Here is an 18022-nt window from a genome sequence, read left to right on the forward strand (position 1 = left end):
GGCGGGGAGGTAGTGGTTTGGGAGAAACCGCACAGCCCAAGACGCCCTGCTCGCTTTCCACTCGGGGAAGCAGGGGCTAGGACCCGTACCCACTACTAGCGTCCCTCGGCGCCCAGCGATCCCTTAAAAGGGCGATGGTGAAAGATTACTCCGCTCCCTTCTCTCAGCTTAGAGCCGCGGTTCAATTCCGGGCGTGCCTCACCTTTCCCCGTTATCCTGTTTCCCAATTGGGAAAAGGAACAGGAGGAGTTTAGGGAGATCCCCAAGGGGCAGGAGACCCATCCCCATAGGGTCTCGGGCTCAGGGGCAGCTTCGAAGGACTCGAATGGTGGATAGCTGGATCCCAGAGTCTCTGGAAGAATTTGCAAAGACGGGGGAAACGTCTTCCAGAGGGAATTCGAGGTCTTATTTTAAGTCTGGATGGGAGAGCTGGTCCATACCCCCTGCTTACGGAATACGGAAAGAAGTAACTCGCTATCCTTCTTCAGAGTCCCATCTCAAGAAGTAAATAAAGTGTTAAACCCAGTTAGGTGTCTGCCTTCGCCAGCCTCCAGCTCCACCCCAGACCTGCTGGTAAAAGATAGTGTGTGGCCTTGGAATACTTGTAGGTTCAGCCTGGAGACCACCCTCTGCTCAGACAGCATATGGGGCCAGCCACGGTACTTCTCTGACCTCAGTGTCCCCCAACCCCTCTAATTGTCTTCCAGAATATGCAGAGATCATCCCTCTTTCTTGCTAGCTGGACTCCTAAGACCAGAAATGGACCACAGCGCCTGGCTGGCTCAGTCGGGGAAACCTATGGCTTTTGATCTCCGGGTTGTGAGTTTGAGTCCCACTTTGGGTGTAGAGATTACTTAAAAATAAATTTATTATTATTATTAATTATTATTATTATTACGTAGGCTCCAGGCCCAACATGAGGACTTGAACACACAACCCCGAGACCAAGAGTAGCATGCTCTACAGCCAGGCACCCCAAAATAAAATCTTTTTTTAAAAAAAGAAATAAAATGAAAGAAAGAAGGAAGGGAGGGAGGAAGAAAGGAAGGGAGGGAAATGGACTGCGTCCTGGAAACTTGCTTGGAAACTCAGAAATGGGTTTTACTTGGGAATCCATCCAGGAAGCAGGGGACTGGTCCCCAGGGCCCCAAGAGACTCAATTCACCCCTGAGCTCTGGAGGGGATAAATTTGGGTATATAGATATAGGGAAAAGCCATAAAACCAGGCCAAACTCTGCTGAAAGGCCTGGCGCCTCTGAGCTCCCCCCACCCCGTTACTGAGGGAGGAGAAGAGAGTTAGTTAGCGACCCCACATGGTGGAGACTGGAATTGCAGGTTTCTGTTTCCAACCTGAGGCTTGAGGGAGCACACTGTTTCCAACCCTCTCCTCAGCCCTCAAACCAGAAGATCCTCCTAATTCAACTCAGAAAAAAAGTCCCCTTCCCATTATGAAGGCTACCCTCCACTGTCACCTGTCCACCTCTGGGCAGAGAATCACTCAACTAATTGCATTTGGTTGGGAAGTGGAAGGATCTTGAATCCCTCTGAAATATTAATTACTTCTTCTCAATCAGGCAACTATTACGCCACAGCAACCCACAGCAAACCTTCAATTCCATTCAGGATCCCCAAGACAAGGTGGAATCCCAGATTCTGGCCCACTAGGGAGGTGGAATCCAATTCGTTATTCTTACAAACTGCCTCCCCCACCCACACCCCCAGTAACTGTCAGTCTACGGGTATCAAGTATCTCTCTAAAAGGGCCTTACAGAATGCCAGCCCTTCACATCTTTTCATTTTTTTTTATTTTTTTATTTTTTTTATTTATTTATTTGAGAGAGAGAGAATGAGAGAGAGCAAGCACATGAGAGGGGAGAGGGTCAGAGGGAGAAGCAGGCTCCCTGCCGAGCAGGGAGCCCGATGCGGGACTCGATCCAGGGACTCCAGGATCATGACCTGAGCCGAAGGCAGTCGCTTAACCAACTGAGCCACCCAGGCGCCCCCCTTCACATCTTTTCAGGACCTTACAGTTGATAAATTGTTTGATTCTCCCAACAGCCCAGTGAGGTTCCGGTGTGGGAAGAAGACTTTCTTGATGCCGAGTACCATGCTCCTATTTTGTTTCAGACAAGGTGCCAGCTTCAGTAGTACCAAGTCGGATACCAGAGTCATTGGCTCCTGATCGCCTGGCTCCGAGTCTAGGGTGTTGGTCGAGGAAGGTGGGCGGTGTCAGACACAAAAAGGACTTTCTGGTGGTATAGTTGAGCGTCCTACCAGAGGTGCAGTAAGTGGGCCCCAAGGAATGAGAGTGCTACTGGCGGGAAATAGAGTAGCTGAGAAGGGAAACAGGTTGGAGGGGTCCAAAATGCATCCCATGGCAGTTAGCGGCTGCCCCTTGGGGTGGGGGGCCCGGGTGCAGAAGAGTGGGGGAGGCCGGGGGGATAGCGTCCTCTCCCTCTGTGGTCTGTAATTAGCTCAGTCTGCCTTCCTGCCTCCTCAGATCACAAGGGTGCAGTCAGTGTCTCTGCTTCCCCTAAAATCAAGGGTTTTCCTCTGGTGGATGTTCATCGCAGGGCTTTGAGAGTCAGGACACGGAGAGAAGTAAAACTCAAAGCGGCTGTTCTGAATTTCTAGCAGATCTGGCGCGGTATAGAGTGATGTTGCACTCGCGATAACGACCAGCAGGGGCCGCCAACAGCTATCGCAAGCCTACACCCTCACGTCGCCCTGACCCCTGCAACTCGCCAGTCTTGTTCTGGAAACCTTTTCTCTTGGATGTACCTCTCAATGGGAAAAAAAAAAAAAAAAGTTTGAAACTCTCACTGCATATATATATGCAGTCACATTACCTCTCTGAGCCTCAATTTTTCCATCTATACAATGGGGATAACCCCCGCCCCCCAAGGGAGAGGACCCACGTAGAGTGACTGTCACAGTACAAGGCACACAGAAGGTGCTCCATAAATGCAGCTCCCCTTTGGGTCCGGGTTGAAGAGGCTCTAGCTGGGTGCCATCTGGGCAGTGGGTGTTTAGTCTCTGTCCCTGGATATCTGGTGTGCCCATAACTGACCTCAGGTCCTCCTGGGGCAGGCAGGGGTGCATCCCAGGGCTGCTGGTTCCCCAGGTATCTGGTATGGATAGTATGTCCTCTTCCCACTGCCCACACAAGCATTAGTGGCATCTTGCCCGGTCCCATCTGTGCCACCCACTTTTATCCTCTCCTTCCTCCCCTGCTCCCACCAAGTTGCCAAGGGCTTTGCTGTGGACACCGTATAAGGGGGCCAGGCCTAGGTAGCCCATCACCAGAGCAGAGGGATGAGCTTGCAAAAGGCAGTGCAGACCCTAAGAGTGAGAGGGAGCCTTGCTAGCCCCCCCCCCCCAGTAACCCAATATCCATTGCTGGAGACCCTCACAAGCCAGTGATGCCTCGGAGCCCTCTTGTAGACCTGGAGAGGGCAGGGGTGAGGGGTCAAAGGGAAGAGAGTGGGGGGAGGCTCTAGACAGTGGGAATACATGCCCTGAGGACTGTGTGAGGCACTCGGGTTGTTGTTTGGAGACAGAAAGAAAGGAGAGAGGAGTGTCCCCACTAGGACTGGTGACCTGGAAGAGGGCTGCGTGCGCGGGAGTGCACGCACGCACGCACGCATGCACACACGCCCTGTGCTGCTTCCCACCCCCTGTGCCCTGGGCCAAGGGAGCACTTGTAGAGTGGGTTGGGGCAGAGACGGAAGGGACAGGGACAGGGGCTATGGAAAGCATTAGGGCAGCTTGCTGGGTGACTTCAGGCAAGTCGTTTGGCCTGGGCTGGGTAATATCCACCTCACAGACTCCGCGTAGCCAGGAGGGGGTGACCCATACAAAAGTGCTTTGTGAGCCATGGCAGGGGAGCAGGGTTACCCAGGGCAGGCCCTGGCCATGCCCCTTCCCAGGAATGCAGGGAGGTCCCAGTCCCAGAGCCATTCTCTGCCCCTCCCCTGCCACACACAGCAAAAGCTCTTTCGCCCTCAGCCCTGCTTGGTGCCAACTGCTCAGCTCCAAGCCTCCCGGCCAGAATCTTCTCTTGCCCTATGCATTGGGGTTTAGCCACCCTGGGCCCACGCTGTGCACCTCTCCTGTCTGAGGTGCCTGAGGGCAGAGTGGGGGACCTCCTGTCCCTCCCACAGGGGCTCCAAGGCCTCTGGCTTTTCCATCTCCGGCTGCCTGCTCTGTGCTGCCGTGGGGAGCAGGTGGGCCCTGAGAGGGGGAGAAGTCCGATCATCTCTGCCTCCCGCCACCACCATTGCCCTTCTCCAGGCCAGAGCCCTTGGGGGCAGGGCTGCCCTGTCACCTCCGTGGCTACAGAGCGTGGGAGGGCTCACCATCCCCCGAAGCAGACTGGGAGTGTGTGGGTCCGGTGCAGCAGGCCTCAGGGTCTGTCCTGGAGGTGCGGGGAGTGGGGGACATGGTGAGTGCTTATGGCAGGAACCCCCTGGGCGTGCCCCTCTCCGTCATCCCCTGCCCCGCTCAAAGACCAGCAAAAGGAAAATGCGCGGGTGGCCGTGTTCCCCCAGGAGCTCTGGGCCTTCCTGAGCCAGGCGGGCGGACACCTGGGAGACGTGCACAGCACACGCGGACGGCACACCCGAAGGGCCTGAAGGATGCTCAGGGACGTGTCCGTGGGTGTGTTTATGCGCGTGTGAGTGGGTTTGGGATCGTCTGTGTGTCTACGTGGATGCACAGATGGGGTAACTGTATGCTGTGTCTACGCACACACACACGTGTCTGCACGTGTAGCCTGCGTGGGTCCGTGTGCTGTGTGTGTGTGTGCTGTGTATGTGTTTGTATGCACACGCGCGTGCATATGTGAGTTAGGGGAGTGCCAGTCTCTGCTACTGTGGAATTCTGAGCACCCTCCCCAGCAGTCCAAACCTGCTTCCCCCATTGCGGTTTTGGGGCTGGGGATAGGAGGCGGAGGAGGAGACCTCCCGAGGACCCTGAAAGCCTCCCTGGGCCCCACACTGCCCTTCTCATGCTGACCTTCTCATGCTGACCATCTCCTTTCCTGACCCCTCCTCCTCAGCCCCCCACGACTCTGTTTCCTATCCTCACTTTCTCCCTCTCTTACTTACTAGGATCTTAGGTCTTTTGAGGAGGGCTTGACCAGAGTCACTTAGCACCCCCCCAGTCCCTGAGCCCCTGGCATCAGAAACTCAGTTGCTATAATTCAAGGGTCCAAATGGATTTTCTCCAAAGATCAGGCATGAGCTTGAGTCCTGAAGTTCTCTTTGGACTTTCTGTTCTCCCCAGTACTGAATCTTCAACCCAATGACAGTCTTGGGATGTGAGCTCCTATCAGCCAGCTTCACAGCCTGAATGGGCCTGAGTTCCTCTGGTGGTTGCCTCCCTGTTATACACGCACGCACGCACGCACATACACACACGTTCTCCCCTTCCTTCCAACCTACTGGCACTGGTTCCTGGAGGGCTCCCCATTCTCCCAGTTGTCCTTCCTCTCCTGTTCCCTGTGCCCACAGACCTGAATCCAGTCAACTTGCTTTCCAGCCTCCTGGCCCTCTAAAGAGCTCCCTCCTTCCTGCCCTCCCTCCCTCCCTCCCTCCTCCCTTCCTTCCTTTCTTTCTTCCTTCCTTCCTTCCTTTCCTCCTTTCAGAAAGAGAGAGAGAGAGAGAGCACAAGCTGTGTGTGTGGGGGGGTGGTACAGAGGGAGAGGGAGAGAGAGAATCTCAATCAGGCTCCATGCGCAGCTCGAAGCCCGATGCAAGGCTGGATCTCACGACCCTGAGATCACAACCTGAGCCAAAATCAAGAGTCAGATGCTTAACCAACTGAGCCACCCAGGTGCCCCAAGAGCGTCCTTTTCTTGATTCCTTCTGTCTCTCTCCACCCTTCCCCTAAACCTGGCTCACATGGAAAGCTCAGCAAATCTAACAATAAAGTAGAATTTCAAGGAATTGAAATCATGGTATACAGCTCCATGACACGCAGCGGCAAACCCTCAAACCCAAAGCCTCCCGGCGTCCTTGTCCACTGCTCTTCCGAGGTCACCACGTTCGGGGTCACAACTGACGCGCAAAGCCTGCTTGCCCTGAGCTGTCATGGGAGTGCCTGCCCCCAGAGTTCTCCTCTGACAGCATGGATGTGCCCCAGCCTCCCACTCCCTTAGCCAGCCAGCCGGATGGGCCCCATTACATTCTTCCCCGGGGGAAGAGGGAGGATGATAGGAGTTAGGAGAAATGGGGGGAGATCTTTTCTTCCCACTGTGTCTGGGGCATTTGCTTAGTTCACCCCACTGCTTAATTTACATTTGTTGATTTTCAAAAAGCTTATTCATAGTTCAAAATCTTCTCCTGCAATAGGAGCTGCTGCTCTGCTCTAACCATCACCCACATGAGCGCTGCTATGTGTTAGCTTCTGTATACATTTCTTTGATCCTCATAACAACTGTCCGAGGCGGTTGAGTACTATTACCCCATTTTACAGATGAAAAGACTGGAGTACAGAGAGATTAAGCAATTTGCCCATTGGCATGAAGCTGCGAAGTGGTGGGGCTGGGATGTGACCCCAGGTTGTATGTCCTCAGTCGATGCTGCGCCTCACTCCATACGTACTATTTTTAGCTTTCACTTCTGCACAAATGAAGAAACTAAAGGACAGAGGAGCTCAATGACTTGCCCAGCATCGCACAGCAAGCAAATGGCAGAGCTTGGCTTAGCAGGTTTTGTTAGTAAAGAAACTTGCTTCATTTTCCATAAATTATTCTCCAATCTACAAAAATATGATAACTCACAAAAACTGCTGAACTTAAATAACATTTAAGTTTGACTTAATTTGAGACAATGCATAAAATTATCAGCACTAAAAGAAATAAACATTTAGAAACAGTTTGTAATCTTTCTAGTTGATCCTTTGCTGTTATCCATCACAGCTTAATGTAATCTTGAATTTGTCTAGATTTGATTAAAATACTGTTACTAACGTGTCCTAAATCTTTTATTAACTTGGCATCAGACGCTGGGCTTGAGAACAGCTTAGCAGCTCTCAAGAGCAGCTAGCCCAAATGTCCTTATGGGAGGGACTTTTGGCTTTCAGAGACTACCTTCCTCCTCCAGTGCAGAAAACCTGGCTACTTGGCCTTGGTCTTCTCATCTGTAAAATGGGAGGTTGGGAGTTGGAACTAGCTTCCTGAATTCCCTTCAAACTCCATCAAAATATGTATCCAAGGAGACAACTTCCCACTCTGCTCATAAAGGAGATAAAAACCTTCTTTCCAACAGGGATTTCCAAGAAGGGGTGTCTTGGTAGGTATTTCTTGAAATATTAATTAGTCCATTCAATGAACACCTGTTCCCACTACTGTGAAGTTCTTTGGAGATAGTGACTATATCTTATCGACTACTGGAACTCCAGAACCTAAGGCAGTACCTGCCGTCAAGTGGGTGCTCAGTTACAAGATGCAGACTCTGGGGGCAGAGCCATACAACAGTAGCTGGAAAGTTCTCCAGATGATTCCAATGCACAGCCAAGGATGGAATAAGTAAGGGATCGTCATCAGATGATGGGCCTGGTGCGTAGGCAGGTGAGGACGGTCAGGCAACTGGATGCAGAGAGGATCCAAGGAGCCCAAGGCAGCGCAGGGAGGGGCCCGGGGAGGCTTCGCAGAAGAATTGCCAGAACCGAGTCCCACGATTTTGCAGGGTGGAGGAGTAGAAGACACTCGTTCCAGATAGAAGGAAGAGCACAAGCAAAGGCTGGGGGTATGAAAGAACTGTTCGGGAGGCCCCTGGAGTCTAGCAGGTAGAGGGTCGGACAGGTGCGTCGAGGGAGGAGCCTGTCCATGAGCAGGAGATGTGGCTGAAGAGAGTGGGTGGAAATGCAAATATCCAGAACAGGGGAAGAGGTAAACAGATTGTGGTACATCCTCCTGAAGGAACAGTACTACTCAGCAATAAGAAAAACAAATGGCTGATACGCCTCACAATACGGAGGAATGTCAAAAACGTTCTGCCGAGTGAAAGAAGCCAGACAGAAAGAACATACTGTTTGATGCCATTTACATGAAGTCTAAGATGGGCAAAACTAATCTATAGAGATGAGCTCAGCCGTCGGGGGCCAGGTGAACTGGACAGGGGCAGGAGGGAACTAGCCGAGGGGATGGAAACGTTCTGTGTCTTGACTGTGGGGGTGGTTACACATTTGTCAGAACTCCTCCAATGGGGCACTTCAAATGGGCGACTTTTACTGTGTTTAAATTATACTTCTCCAAAGTTGTTTTTGAAGGTTTGTTTTTTTGTTTTTTAAGTGGGCTGAGGTCAAATTGTGAAGGACCTCAAATGTCATGCTAAGAAGTTTGGACTTAATCCAGGAAGTCATGGAAGGCTTATTAGTCAAAGGTTTTTCAGTTTGCTTTGGTCTGGCTTGGTAGCAAGTAAAAATCCAATTTAAGCCAGATTAAGTAAAAGAGAGAATTTCTCTGAAGGGTCCTGGGGCGAATCACAAAGTTCAAGGAAGACTTGGGGCCAGAAGCCTGAGGAACCTTCTCTCAGCTTTGTCTCCCAATAGCCCCATGACCTAGCTCTAGTGCTCCCCTCATAGCTGAGGACACCGGGCTCAGAGAAGCAAAGCAACTTGTCCAGGACACACAGCCAACAAGCGGCGATGTCCAGCTTGGAACCCTGGTCAGTCTGACGCCAATGCCTGTGTCTTGACCATCAGGCTTGGAGAAACAGGGAAGAGTTTACTCAAAAAGGCCCCTGGGAAAAACAGAGCCAAGAAGATGGAGGAAGAATGGGAGTGAGGAGGGGACGCAGAGCATGGTAAGCAACCCCACTGGAGTCGGGAGGAGCTGACAGGCCAAGGGACCAGGAGGTGATTGAGGGGAGACTCTGGACTGCAGATGGCCTGAATCCCAAGGGACAGAAAGGTGTGTAACTGACTGGGGGTAGCTTTCCAAGAAGATAGGACTGCTTCTCCAGATCTGAGTCAGTCCTGAGCTTGAATCTCATGCCTCCTGGCCTTGGATAGTCTCCTAAATTCTCTGAGCCTGTTTCCTCAAATGCAAAAGGAGTTAACGCCTGCAAGTGTCATTAAAATCAGAGACACTGCAACAGAATGCTTCTCCCGGTACCTGGCACTGAGCATCAGCAGTAATTGTCAGTTATTAGTATATAACTGTATGCTCCACAGAGCTATTATGATTATGACAGTACCTTGTGATTGTGATTATTATTGTGATAATAATATTTGAGTGCTTCGTGCCTCCTTCCTCAACCTGCTCACCCCATCAAGCATTTTCTCATCTTCCGAACCAGGAAGGCAGGTAGATACACACCATCCCTCAGAACTTGACAGTTCCTGAAATGAGTAAGTGAGTCCAGAAGAGTGAGGGACTGAGAGCCTTTGGGGCCTTGTGGAGAAGCCCCGGGGTTTGTAAGGGCAGCTTGGGTCCTCACAGCCGAGGCTGCAAGAGGACACATCGTTGGAGCTCTTTCGGGAATGGGGTCATCAACACTGAGCTTGTGTCTAAGTGAAGTAAGAGACAGCCTGTTTGTTGGGATTTGGGGTACACTGACACCTAGATCTCTCCTCCCAACTTGTACTATGGAGTTTTATCATGGGAATCTCATTTCTTTTTCTTGAGAGTCTTGGTTCCGTGGAAATGCAGTCCTGTCTCTCTTGGCTGCTGAGCCACCCCATAAACTTGGTGACATTGACACTGAGTTTCTCATCCCTTCCCCTAAGGAAGAAGTGAGGATGCGGAGTGGGGGGGGAAGAGTGCATCCCTGAGTTGAGGGGCTCACATATGTTAATCACTGTGTGCCAGAAGTTGTCCAAGGGCTTCAGCTACATCATTCCACTGGATCCTCACGACAGCGCTAAGGCTATAGATGTGATCAGCTCCATTTCGCAGATGAGGATGCAGAGGCTCAGGGAAGGTAATGTCCCTTAATCAAGGTCACACAGCCAGGAAGTGGTAAAGTCAGGATTCCTACCCAGAAGCCCCTGCTCTTCCTACTGTGTCTCTTCTGGGGGTGCGGGGATTGGCATGAAAAAGCTTCATTCCACATTTTACAGCCTCGCCACAGAGAAGCAGCAATGTTGAGCAGCTCGAGGGGCCCTAACGGCCACACAGCCAAGGCTCTGTGACCTGAAGCAGCCCAAGCCCTGAGTTCATCATTCAGGCAGCTGAGACCCACCACACTCCAGAAAGCTCCGCTGGTCTCCCATCAGGGTCTCCAAAGTAGCTAGGCAGGCCGCGAAAATCTCCAGAATGATCAGTAGGGCCTGCAATCCTAAGGCAGAAATCTCAACTTCACCCAGGCCCCTGCCGGCAGGCCTGGAAGCCAGGAGTAGGGGCGCTGAGCCCCCAGCTGGGTGGGAAGGGGCACCTGATCTCTCAGCCTAGCCCCCTCCCAACCCCAAGAACAGTCCCTGGGCAAAGCACAGCCCCCTCTCAACCCCAGAGACAGTTCCTCCCTGGGATCTGTAGACTTGAGGCAAAAGGTGACCCCGACTCCCCGGTGTTCCCGCCTCTGCCACCCCCACCACTGGGCCCCTGGCACGAACTGTGCCCAGATCAGGACAGCCGGCAGCCCGTGTGCCTCCACCCCCACTTTCTCCCTGTTCCCAACTCCCAGGTTAGGACACGGGGCAGGAGGAGGCCAAGCTGGGCGTGGGGCCTTTGTGGGAAAGGGGGCATGGACCTGAAGGAATATAAAGGGCCTCGGAGGTCCTTGCCGGAAACCCTTCTGCTGTGCTGCCCTGCACCTGCCCAGCACCATGGTAATGTCCGGCGGCTGAGTCTGGGACCCCTGGCGGCCATGCTCTCCAGGAGCTAGGGGACGGCGGGGCATGAAGGAATGAGACCAGGGTAGCAGCCTCTGCCAGTCTGACCGCCAGGACGGCTGCCAGGGTTTCCTGCGCCTGCTTTGGGTGGTGGGGGTGAGGGGCTTTCCTGGTCAAGAGAGGGTTGAGGGCCCCAGGGGTGCGTCTCAGGGGTGTAGGCACCCCAGTGTGTGCATCACGGGATGTGCTGTGGGTTGCCAGCGTCACGTTCCCTGTGCACAGCTGGGTGCGCACGTGGGGACCCCGGGGCTGGCATTCCAGTGTGCAGCTGCGTTAGTCATTCACTTAACACGCACTGTCGAGCACCTGCCAAGTGTCAGGCGCTGTTCGGGTGCTTGCGCTCCATCAGTGAGCAGAACAGGCGGAGGCCAGCTGCGACGCTGCTTCCATCGGGGGAGGAGGCGCGTGCCTCGTGGGAGAGAGGACAATTTTTAAAAAGCAGAGAACACAGTAAGTTAGAAGGTGACGCACAAGGGGAAGGTGCAAGATGAAGGGATGGGCTGCAGTTCTGCATAGGGGTGTCAGCGTCGGACCCACTTAGGAGGTGCAGTTCGAGCTGATGCCCGAAGGAGGTGAGGAAGTTGGCCGCGCCCGTCCCTGTCGGGAGGAAGTCTTCCAGGCAAGAGAACCGCAGGTCTGGCATGTTGGAGGAACGGCAAGGAGGCGGGAGAGGCTGGAGCGGGCTGAGCAAGGAGTTGCGGAAGAGGCGGCTGAGGTCAGGGAGCTGAGCAGGGGCTCCCCGCAGCCCCCGAGGGCCCAGCCGAGGGTGTGCCTCCCCGGCCGTCCCCAGCGCCCCGTTCACCCGGCGCTTTCTGCGTGGCTGCATCACTGCGCATGTGCGCCCCACTCGGCCTGGGCACGGGGATGTCCCGGGGACAGACGCGTCGCTGAGTCCACCAGCCCGGTGTCCGCGGTGGGCGTCACGTGACACCCCGCGGCTCTGTCTGCCCCTCCCCCGCCCCAGGCGCCGGCTCTGCGCTGCGCGTGCGCACTGGCCCTGCTGTGCCTGGTGCCGCTTCGGCTGTGGCCCCGGGGTGCCCTGGGGGAGGAGCTGCAACTGCGGGAGCCCCCCGAGCCCAGGGCGGCCGACTGGATGTCCAACTTCGCCCACTTCAACAAGTACCTAGAGAAGCTCTTCAACAGCAGGTGGGCGGGGGGTGGGGTGGGGGGAGAGCCGGAGGGAGGGAGGACGGGCCGGGGGTGCGGGAGGACACGGACATCACCGGGCACCCCACCCACCGCCCTCGCCACCCCATGATCTGTGCAAAGACCTGTTCCCCAGCTTGAAGTCTAAGGACACCAAGAAATCTAAAAACGTTAAAAACCCCAAGAAAGCCGCGATCACCACAAAAACCGCACCAGCAAACACCGTGAAACCCCTACCGGCGAAGGCTACGAAACCCCCCCAGCGGACCCCTGGGAAACCCCAACCGCCGCTGTCCTCCCAGGGCCCCAGGTAGGAGAGCCTGGGCAAGCTGGCACCGATCCGGAGCCACAGAACTGGGGGCAGCTTGGGCTGGAACGAGAGGAAGCCCTGGGGGAAGGTGGGGGGATACCAGGGCCCCAGGGACTTCCTTCTCCAGGCAGGGCCCACACCTCAGATGCCTGACTCAAGTCTCCTGGCCCACCGACCCCCTTTGTATCCTCAAAGGAGCCTTAATTCCTATCTGCCCACCTCCCTCACTCCCCCTCCCCCCAGAACAATAAAGATAAATATCTCTATGGCTTGGTGACTTCTGTGGGCCCTAAGTAAGAAGGGACCTGTCCTTCAAGGGGAGAGAGGACCCCGGAGTTCCTACTGTGAGAGAAGACCTCTCCTGCAGGTCTGTCCTGCCTCCTCCCTGCAGCCCATGCACCTGCCCCCCACTTACACGCGTTCACCACTTGGTGGGGGGGCCTCTAACCAGAGGGCCTGCAGAGGCGAGAGGAGCAGGTCCCAGCAACCTCAAAGGAGGGGGCTCCATCCAGGATCCCCTCCCACACAAGTGTCTCCACAGAGCAGGGCAGCTTTGATGCTAGCCCCGGATGTCCCGTGTTGGCCCGGGAACGAGCAGCAGGGCTTCTGCCTGCCCCTCAAGGTGAAGAAGTCCTGCCTGGGCCTCCAGGACCCTCTCAGCCCGACTGGCAATGAGCCCAGCGGGGCCTGTCCCTGAGAAGCTGGGTGGGAGGGTGGCACTCTCCTTCGGTGGGGTGACCATCAGAAGGCCTGGGCAGGGGGCAGGGGCAGAGGCTCTCAGCTTCAGAGACACCTCTCACGAGCCACCTCTCACACACCAGCATGTCCTGAGCAGGATCCTAATTCCTGCCCCTGGGAAGTGTCTACCTCTCTCCCTACTCAGAGCCTATCACCTTGGCTGCCAGAGAAAATTCTGGGGCTTCAGCCTCCGCCTCTATCATCCAAACTCAAACTTTGTTCTGCTGAAACGGCATCCCGCCCCCCTCCCCCCCCCCCCCGGCCACTCCCTTGGGTGTGAGAATCATCCTGAGCCAAGCATTTGCCTGGTGGCTGCATCCTCTCCAGCCCTGTGCCTTTTAGGGCCTGGATCCACTTTCGGGTCATTTGCACACTCCAGACTAGCCAGGACTTGAGGAGAAACACGATTGTCTCTGTCCTGGGATCAGGGTGAGGTACTGAGCCCAGGAAAGGGGAACCTCTCATCCATCAAACCCACAGCCCCATCTTTTCAGGCGGAGCACATGGGGGAGGCCGGAGAAGCCATTCCAGGAACCAGAAAGGTTCTAATTCTCTCACTTCTCACCCATCCCTGCCATGACGATCCCTTATCCACAGGTGTTCCCAGCCCCGGGAAAACGGGCAAGAGACATGTTCACTCCCTCCCGTTCTCTCTCTCTCTCTCTCTCACACACACACACACAAACACACACACTACCCCATCCCCACCTACTCAGGGTGCCCAAGAAGGGCAAGTCCTGGCAAAGCCCCTGGGGCCCACCGAGACTCGTCCTCCGTGTGGGCCTCCCTAGGGCAGGATCCGGGTCCTCACCCTCCCAGAGCTGGAGTGTGGAATCCGCAGATTGGACTCCAGGGGTGGCCGCATCTCTCGGCTACTCCACCTCCTGCCAGAAGGCCGAACTCCCCCTTGGATCCCCCCTCCTGCAGCTGCTCCAGGAGCTCCTACACCCGGGACTTCATACCTCTCAGGAGCAGTTCTCTCTAAGTTTCTGGTTCTTCAAAGATGCTTCCTTGGAGTCATGGGAAGCCTGCCTTCCAGAGCCCTGTCCTGGAGCCCCACAGAGTTAGCTGTGCCCCTCTTCCATCAGGTGGAGCGTCACGTGTGTGGAGCCCGTGTTTTCTCGCCGCTGCTCTTTCTAGCATGCTTCATGGCGACAGCTGGTTGGCCGGGGGCTAGTCTGCCCCTGAGAAGCTCCCATTTACTGAGCATTTACCTGGGTCAAGGGGCCGCGCTCAATGTTTCTTTTCCAGGAACCAGAAAGGTTCTAATTCTCTCACTTCTCACCCATCCCTGCCATGACGATCCCTTCAAATTCCAAAATTTGTTGGAATTCAAATTTCCAACAAATCGATCCCAGAGCATATGGGTGCACATAGAGATCATAATAGCACATCCGTGGGTTTGCTTGCTGAAAGAGGAATTGTTCAAGGGATTCTCAGCATTTTCACTCCCTCCGGCTGCAAACGCCTGGGTTGTTTGGGGTTTTTAAAAAAAGATTTATTTATTTTTATTTTAGAGAGAGTGTGTGTGAGTGGGGGGGAGGAGCAGAGAGAGAGACTCTCAAGCAGACTCCCTTCTGAGTGCGGAGCCCGATCCCAGGACCCTGAGATCACGACCTGAGCTAGAATCAAGAGTCAGACGCTCGAACGACTGCGCTATCAGGTGCCCCACATGCTCAATGTTTCATACGTGTTATTTCATGTCTTGCTCACTGCAACCCTATCATCCTTCTCTACGGATGAAGAGTCTGAGGCTCAGAGAGGTTGTAGCAGACAGACAGACACACAGACAGAGAGGGGCAGATCTTGGGATCAGAGCCGAGTTCCTCTGATTCCGAAGCTGGTGCTACGTGCCTGGACTAGCCTGCTGTCTGTGCCGGACCTGGGAGAAGCTGCCGCAGCTTGCTGAGCCTCGGCCTTGGCCTCTGTAGAGTGAGGAGAACAGTATCTCCCTCACTGGGTTGTTGGGAGGCTTGCACGCCCCGGGACACAGTAGCTCCTTTTCCCAATAGTCTGCACAGGACACAGTCTCCAGGCCCCTCCCCATCACAGTCCCCCTGCACTGGCCGTGCTTCTGCTGGGCCCCGTGCCCCCTGATGAGCTGTGCTCCTACTGAACACACACAGTGACCCATCTCCGACCTGCCAGAGGAGGGCAGCTGGTGACTTGGTACCACTCACTCCTCCGGGCTGGGTCGTTGCCTCTGGCCCTGTGCCAAGGACACTTCAGTATACATCCGTACTTCACCTAGTGCCTACGTGTTGAAAAACATTGGTGGGGGTGCGTTTGGGGGCACAGTTGTCATCAGGCTATTGACCAGGAAGGTTTAGAAGTGCTGAAATGGGACAATTCAAGCCTCACTCACTTGCTGAATGGCCTTGGAGCAGTCCCTGCCTCCCTTTGGGCCTGCCCCTCTGTGAAGCAGAGGATGAGCTGAATGGCTCTGACCACCCCGCAGGCCTTCTGGATCCCTGACAATACCCTCCTTTCCCTCCTGGGCCTCCCTCCCCTCCTCCTGTCTCTCCAGAGCACTTGGCCCGCTCCTGCCCCCACCAGGGGTCCACAGAGACACACACAGAGAGAAGCTCTGACTTGGATTTGCTTTATTTGGTCTGCGTGGGAGCAGGGAGCAAGCTTCGGCCATTGCCAAGGGTGCAGAGGGGGGAGGTGGGCCGGCATTGCCCTTGGAGTCCGAGGAGGCAGGAGGTGGCGTTACAAGTCCATCGGGCTGAGCTCCCTGTGAGGAGGGGGCAGAACGTGGCAGTCGGAGGGGACAGTCCTCCCACCTTCAGGAGACCTCCGGCCAGCCCTGGGCCTTTGTTCTCCCCTCCCCGCACCCCCATTTCAGCCCCAGGGATCTAGGCACACAGAGCAGGGAAGCAAACGCACCTGGGGGCAGCAGCGCGGGGGGAGCCCCACTCCAGGATGTCCTGCGTTTCTTCTCTGTCTCTCTTCCCGTACCTGGCAGGGGAGAGGCAGCTGGGACAAGCACCGTGCCCACGTGCCGGCTCACCTACCTCATGCCCACCCTGGGCACCTCCCCCCCTCCGCCTGGGGCCTGGGGCTGCAGGCCTGGTCAGTGGAGATGCCCTGCTTTCCCCAGAGCGTGGCAGGGGCTGGGGCTGGGGCCGGGGGCGGGGCCCAGGGCCGCGGGGACTGGGATCTCTCTCTCTCTCTCTCTCTCTCTCTTTCTCGCACACACCTGGGCCTGGTCAGCATGTTGATGTATCTGCGGAGCTCAGCCGCGTACTGGGCCAGCTGCTCTGGCGTGGCATTGTCCCCCGGGTACACTGGCTCCAGTGGGGCCCCCCGGGCCCCCCGCGGCGGCGGCAGCCACAGAGCCACGCAGGTGGGCAGGAGCAGCAGGGAGAGGAAGTGGCGGGCGGCGGGCATCTGAGGAGCAAGGCGTGGGGAAGGTAGAGGCAGAACGGAGCCCACCTGCCCAGCTCCTTAGCCCCTCACCCATTTCTCCAAGCCTGGGGACGAAGGGGCAGAGCGAAGGGCCCCTCGGACCTGCCCGCCCCGGAGAGCGCGGTCGGCAGCCCCAGTCTGCAGCCAGGCCCTCGGCAAAGTCAAAAAGCATAGCAGAGAAGGTGGGGACCTGAGGCAGGGGACCCAGGGCTCATGGCATCCAGGGCCTGGTGGCTCTGAGGAGGCAGATGCGGGGTGGGACGAAGAGGTGCTCCAGCTCACCGACTGGGTGGGAGCTCACAGAATGAACTTGTGAACCGAAGGACAGAAATCCAGGGCCCTTGGGTCTGCCGCCCCCCCGCCGCCCTCCGCCAGGGTAGACATTCAGGGACAGGTCCTGGAGATGACAATGTTGCCCGTGTCGCTTCCAGCCGAGAGGCATGGGCGCACCCTCGGACCCTGTCACTCACAAGGCTGTGGTCACATTTGTGTGCACGGCAACCACTCACTCCCCGCACACGTTTTCAGTCTTCTAGTCAGCAGACTGCTCTTCCAGGGTGAGAGATTCATCCAGATGTGGAGCCAGACCCAAGCAGGACCCCAGACCTCCCAATACCACCTCTCTGCTCTGCAAAGCTCCTTCTCCCACCCCAGGCCCCTAGTCCCAAGGACCCCCCCAGGGCCCGGCCTTCCCCTTCCCCCCCCCAGGCTGGGACCACTTACCCTGAGTCCTGAGGGCCAGATGGGTGTCCCTACCCTCCCCTGTGCCCCTTTATAGTCCTCAGCCCCCCAGAGTCCCCGCCTCCTGTCAGCTTCTCTCACTCCCCGGCCCTCACCCTCTCCTCCCACCGTCTCCCTGGTACCCGCAGCACCAGCCCTGGGGCCAGGGCCGGGAGGGGGACAGGGCCGCAGTATAACAGGTAAAAGTGGGCCTCCAGGTCTCCTGTGGGACCCCATCTGCCTTTGGGCACCAGAGCAGTCTTGGTTCAAGAAGAATGGGGGGTCCTAGGACCTCAGGATGACTGAAAGGTTCTGGTCCCAGGCCTCAGAACAGCCCCTCCTGCCTCCCACGAATTCCCTCCAGGCATAAGATTGAGGCTGGGGCTCCGAGATCCTAGGATGAGGAGTCAGGACTTCCTTTCCAGGTGTGACTAGGACAAAGTGGGAACAGGGAAGTTGGGGGAGAGATGCCTTAGGTAACTAGACAATGTGGAAAGGAGTGGGGACCCAGGCAGGGAGAGACCTGGCTGGTGTATGGGGTACAGAATGAGAACCCATGTGCCTGGGGTCAGGGGTATTGGAGTCGGGGGGAGCGGGTGCCAGAGCCATTTCCCGGAGTTCCTTTCCAAGGCAGTGATCAGCCAGCATCATAAAGCCTTGAGCTTTCCAATGCGCTCCTAGCTCAATCACCTCACCAAGTCCCTGCAACGACCCATCTTACAGATTCAGAAACTAACTCAGAGACTTTAAGTAACTAGCCTCAGACCACATAACTAATCAGTGGGAAATCCAGAGTTTAAAACAAAAGTCTAATTCCAAAATCTGGACTCTTTTTTCCTAAGCGGGGCTGTCAAAGTA

The 18022-nt window shown here is 55.8% G+C and overlaps 2 protein-coding genes across 5 annotated transcripts; one reads left to right on the forward strand and one right to left on the reverse strand.

The window, feature by feature from the left end:
• The first annotated feature begins 11193 nt into the window (after positions 1 to 11193).
• On the forward strand, positions 11194 to 12475 carry LOC144381023 (uncharacterized). 4 transcript variants are annotated; one of them, XR_013445427.1, is made up of 3 exons: positions 11194 to 11289; positions 11804 to 11985; positions 12122 to 12475. XR_013445427.1 is itself a non-coding variant. In XM_078066469.1 (3 exons), the coding sequence occupies exons 1-3, from the start codon at positions 11399 to 11401 to the stop codon at positions 12297 to 12299; spliced, it is 516 nt and encodes a 171-aa protein (XP_077922595.1). In that variant the 5' UTR covers positions 11243 to 11398; the 3' UTR covers positions 12300 to 12475. The 4 variants fall into 4 exon arrangements, 2 of the variants coding, with proteins under 2 accessions (XP_077922595.1, XP_077922596.1); XM_078066469.1 differs by having other exon boundaries at positions 11243 to 11554; XM_078066470.1 differs by having other exon boundaries at positions 11245 to 11473.
• Positions 12476 to 15745: 3270 nt separating this feature from the next.
• PPY (pancreatic polypeptide) lies at positions 15746 to 16426 on the reverse strand. The gene is made up of 3 exons (XM_036071319.2): positions 16236 to 16426; positions 15923 to 15994; positions 15746 to 15770 (listed from the first exon to the last, which is right to left on the reverse strand). The coding sequence occupies exons 1-3, from the start codon at positions 16424 to 16426 to the stop codon at positions 15746 to 15748; spliced, it is 288 nt and encodes a 95-aa protein (XP_035927212.1).
• Positions 16427 to 18022: the final 1596 nt, after the last annotated feature.

This window comes from Halichoerus grypus, chromosome 2 (genome assembly GCF_964656455.1).
Source record: "Halichoerus grypus chromosome 2, mHalGry1.hap1.1, whole genome shotgun sequence".
NCBI classification, from domain to species: Eukaryota; Metazoa; Chordata; class Mammalia; order Carnivora; family Phocidae; genus Halichoerus; species Halichoerus grypus.

Coding starts and splice junctions, on each gene's coding strand:
- LOC144381023 (XM_078066469.1), top strand. CDS start 11,399: ATGCCCGAAGGAGGTGAGGAAGTTGGCCGCGCCCGTCCCTGTCGGGAG. Junction 11,555..11,803: donor TTGCGGAAGAGGCGGCTGAG/GTCAGGGAGCTG, acceptor CCCCCGCCCCAG/GCGCCGGCTCTGCGCTGCGC. Junction 11,986..12,121: donor GAGAAGCTCTTCAACAGCAG/GTGGGCGGGGGG, acceptor CCTGTTCCCCAG/CTTGAAGTCTAAGGACACCA.
- PPY (XM_036071319.2), bottom strand. CDS start 16,426: ATGCCCGCCGCCCGCCACTTCCTCTCCCTGCTGCTCCTGCCCACCTGC. Junction 15,995..16,235: donor AACATGCTGACCAGGCCCAG/GTGTGTGCGAGA, acceptor CTCCCCTGCCAG/GTACGGGAAGAGAGACAGAG. Junction 15,771..15,922: donor CCCCGCGCTGCTGCCCCCAG/GTGCGTTTGCTT, acceptor CCCTCCTCACAG/GGAGCTCAGCCCGATGGACT.